This window comes from Colobus angolensis, unplaced genomic scaffold, assembly GCF_000951035.1.
Source record: "Colobus angolensis palliatus isolate OR3802 unplaced genomic scaffold, Cang.pa_1.0 Scaffold30, whole genome shotgun sequence".
Lineage (NCBI taxonomy): Eukaryota > Metazoa > Chordata > Mammalia > Primates > Cercopithecidae > Colobus > Colobus angolensis.
The window spans coordinates 2,579,909-2,582,219 of NW_012116266.1; the positions used below are offsets into that span (position 1 = coordinate 2,579,909).

The following is a 2,311-nucleotide window of genomic DNA, read 5'->3' on the forward strand; positions in this document are numbered from 1 at the left end:
AAGCTCCGCCTCCCGGGTTCACGCCATTCTCCTGGCTCAGCCTCCTGAGTAGCTGGGACTACAGGCGCCCGCCACCGCGCCCGGCTTATTTTTTGTATTTTTAGTAGAGACGGGATTTCACCGTGGTCTCGATCTCCTGACCTTGTGATCTGCCCACCTCGGCCTCCCAAAGTGCTGGGATTACAGGCTTGAGCCATTTTCTTTTCTTTTATTTTTTTCTTTTTTTTTTGAAACAGTCTTGCTGTGTCCCCATGCTGGAGTGCAGTATGGTGGCGTGATCTCGGCTCACTGCAACCTTAGTCTCCCAGGTTCAAGCGATTCTTGCCTTAGCCTCCCGAGTAGCTGTGACTACAGGCACATGCCACCATGCCCAGCTGATTTTTTTAGTTTTAGTAGAGACAGGGTTTCACCATGTTGGCCAGGATGGTTTCAGTCTCCTGACCTCGTGATCTGCCCACGTTGGGCTCCCAGAGTGTTGGGATTACAGGCGTGAGCCACTGTGCCTGGCCTGAGAACATTTTCTTCTATAATAGATTTAAATATATTTTTCGTTAATTCTGTAACCTTCATTAAGAACTCTTTTTTTTTTTTTTTTTTTTTGAGATGGAGTCTCGCTCTGTCACCCAGGCTGGAGCGCAGTGGTCGGATCTCAGCTCACTGCAAGCTCCGCCTCCCGGGTTCATGCCATTCTCCTGCCTCAGCCTCCCGAGTAGCTGGGACTACAGGCATGCACCACCACATCAGGCTAATTTTTGTATTTTTAGTAGAGACACGGTTTCACCATGTAGGTCAGGCTGGTTTCGAACTCCTGACCTCAAGCAATCCACCCGCCTCAGCCTCCTAAAGTGTTGGGATTACAGGTGTGAGCCACTGTGCCTGGTCTAGATAGCATTTCTACATAGCAAATTAATGCATTGAATTGCCTTGGCATGCATTTTTGCAACACTGTTTTGAAAGGTGCATAGTAGATCATATCTGTTAAATGTATTGTCTGTGCTTTTAACATTTTGTAAACAGCTGTATCACTTAGGATTGATGAGACCAGTAACTGCTTAGCTTAGTTATTTACTTCTAAAAATGTTGTTTTTATTTCAGCTGGCTGCATAATGACTTAAAAGTGGCCCTTATAGGCAGTCCAGTGGACCTCACTTACAGATATGACCACCTGGGAGACTCCCCCAAAATTCTTCAAGACATTGCTTCAGGAAGTCATCCATTTAGCCAGGTGCTCTCAACTTATATGTATCTATTCTTGTTGATTTTTAATTATTATTATTATTTAAACAGCTGTTTTTGTAATAATCCTATGTGAGTGTTAAAACGTACACCAGGCTGGGCGCAGTAGCTCACGCCTGTAATCCCAGCACTTTGGGAGTCCAAGGCAGGCGGATCACCTGAGGTCAGGAGTTCAAGACCAGACTGGGCAACACGGTGAAACCCAGTCTCTACTAAAATACAGAAAAAAGTTAGCCGGGCGTGTCGGCATGCGCTTGTAGTACCAGCTACTTGGGAGGCTGAAGCAGGAAAATTGTTTGAACCCAGGAGGCGGAGGTTGCAGTGAGCCAAGATCGCGCCACTGCACTTCAGCCTGGGCGACAGAGCGAGACTCTGTCCCACCCCCCAAAAAACTTATACCAATACAGAAAAGAACATGAGGAAGAAAGTGTAACATTACGTAAAATCCCACTACCCCAAAACAGGTATTGATAAAACATCATAATCATCTCTCCATTTATACAGAGAGCAAAGCAAGATGGCTGACTAGATAGTCAAACAAAAATGAGATCATACTGTACATGCAGTTTTTATTTACCAGAGTTTAATTTTCTTGAAATTAGCTGAAAAGAAATCAAAGTAAAACTGGAAGAATTGCACTTTTAACTTCAATTAAATCTTTCTTCACTACAAAAGGAGTTATTCCTTAACATTTTACCAGTCCTTCAATTTTCGTTTCTGAGGTACATGTTTTTTTCATTTGAGTTCTTTCTTTAATTCATTTTGTTGTTGCCTTTATTGTTTTGCTTTTCCCAAAGGTGGCTCATGGGTGCCTGTATTCCTTGAGTTCTTGCTTGCTTGTGGTTCCAAGATAGTTGCTTCACTTAAACAGTCTCAAGTGTAGGGAAGAAGGTGATGTGCAAGAGGATGAAGTAGCAAAGCACAACTTGTTTATTTTGAATAGAAAAAAAATTATGATTAAAAGATCAAAAATATTTAAAAATATTCAGTGACAAGTCTTCCTTTCTCCTCTCTAATTTCCATCCCCATATGGTAGGTGATTACTATTTTCAGAGAACATTTTCTTTTTTTTTTG

The 2,311-nt window shown here is 42.6% G+C and overlaps 1 protein-coding gene across 7 annotated transcripts in view; it reads left to right on the top strand.

Moving 5' to 3' along the window:
* Positions 1–2,311, top strand: part of NDUFS1 (NADH dehydrogenase (ubiquinone) Fe-S protein 1, 75kDa (NADH-coenzyme Q reductase)) — a 44,062-nt gene that overhangs the window by 24,710 nt on the left and 17,041 nt on the right. For all 7 annotated transcript variants that reach the window (XM_011949875.1, XM_011949877.1, XM_011949878.1 and 4 more), the window contains one exon: positions 1,096–1,225. In XM_011949875.1, coding sequence (XP_011805265.1) covers positions 1,096–1,225 — 130 coding nt within the window. The remainder of the gene's footprint in view (positions 1–1,095; positions 1,226–2,311) is intronic.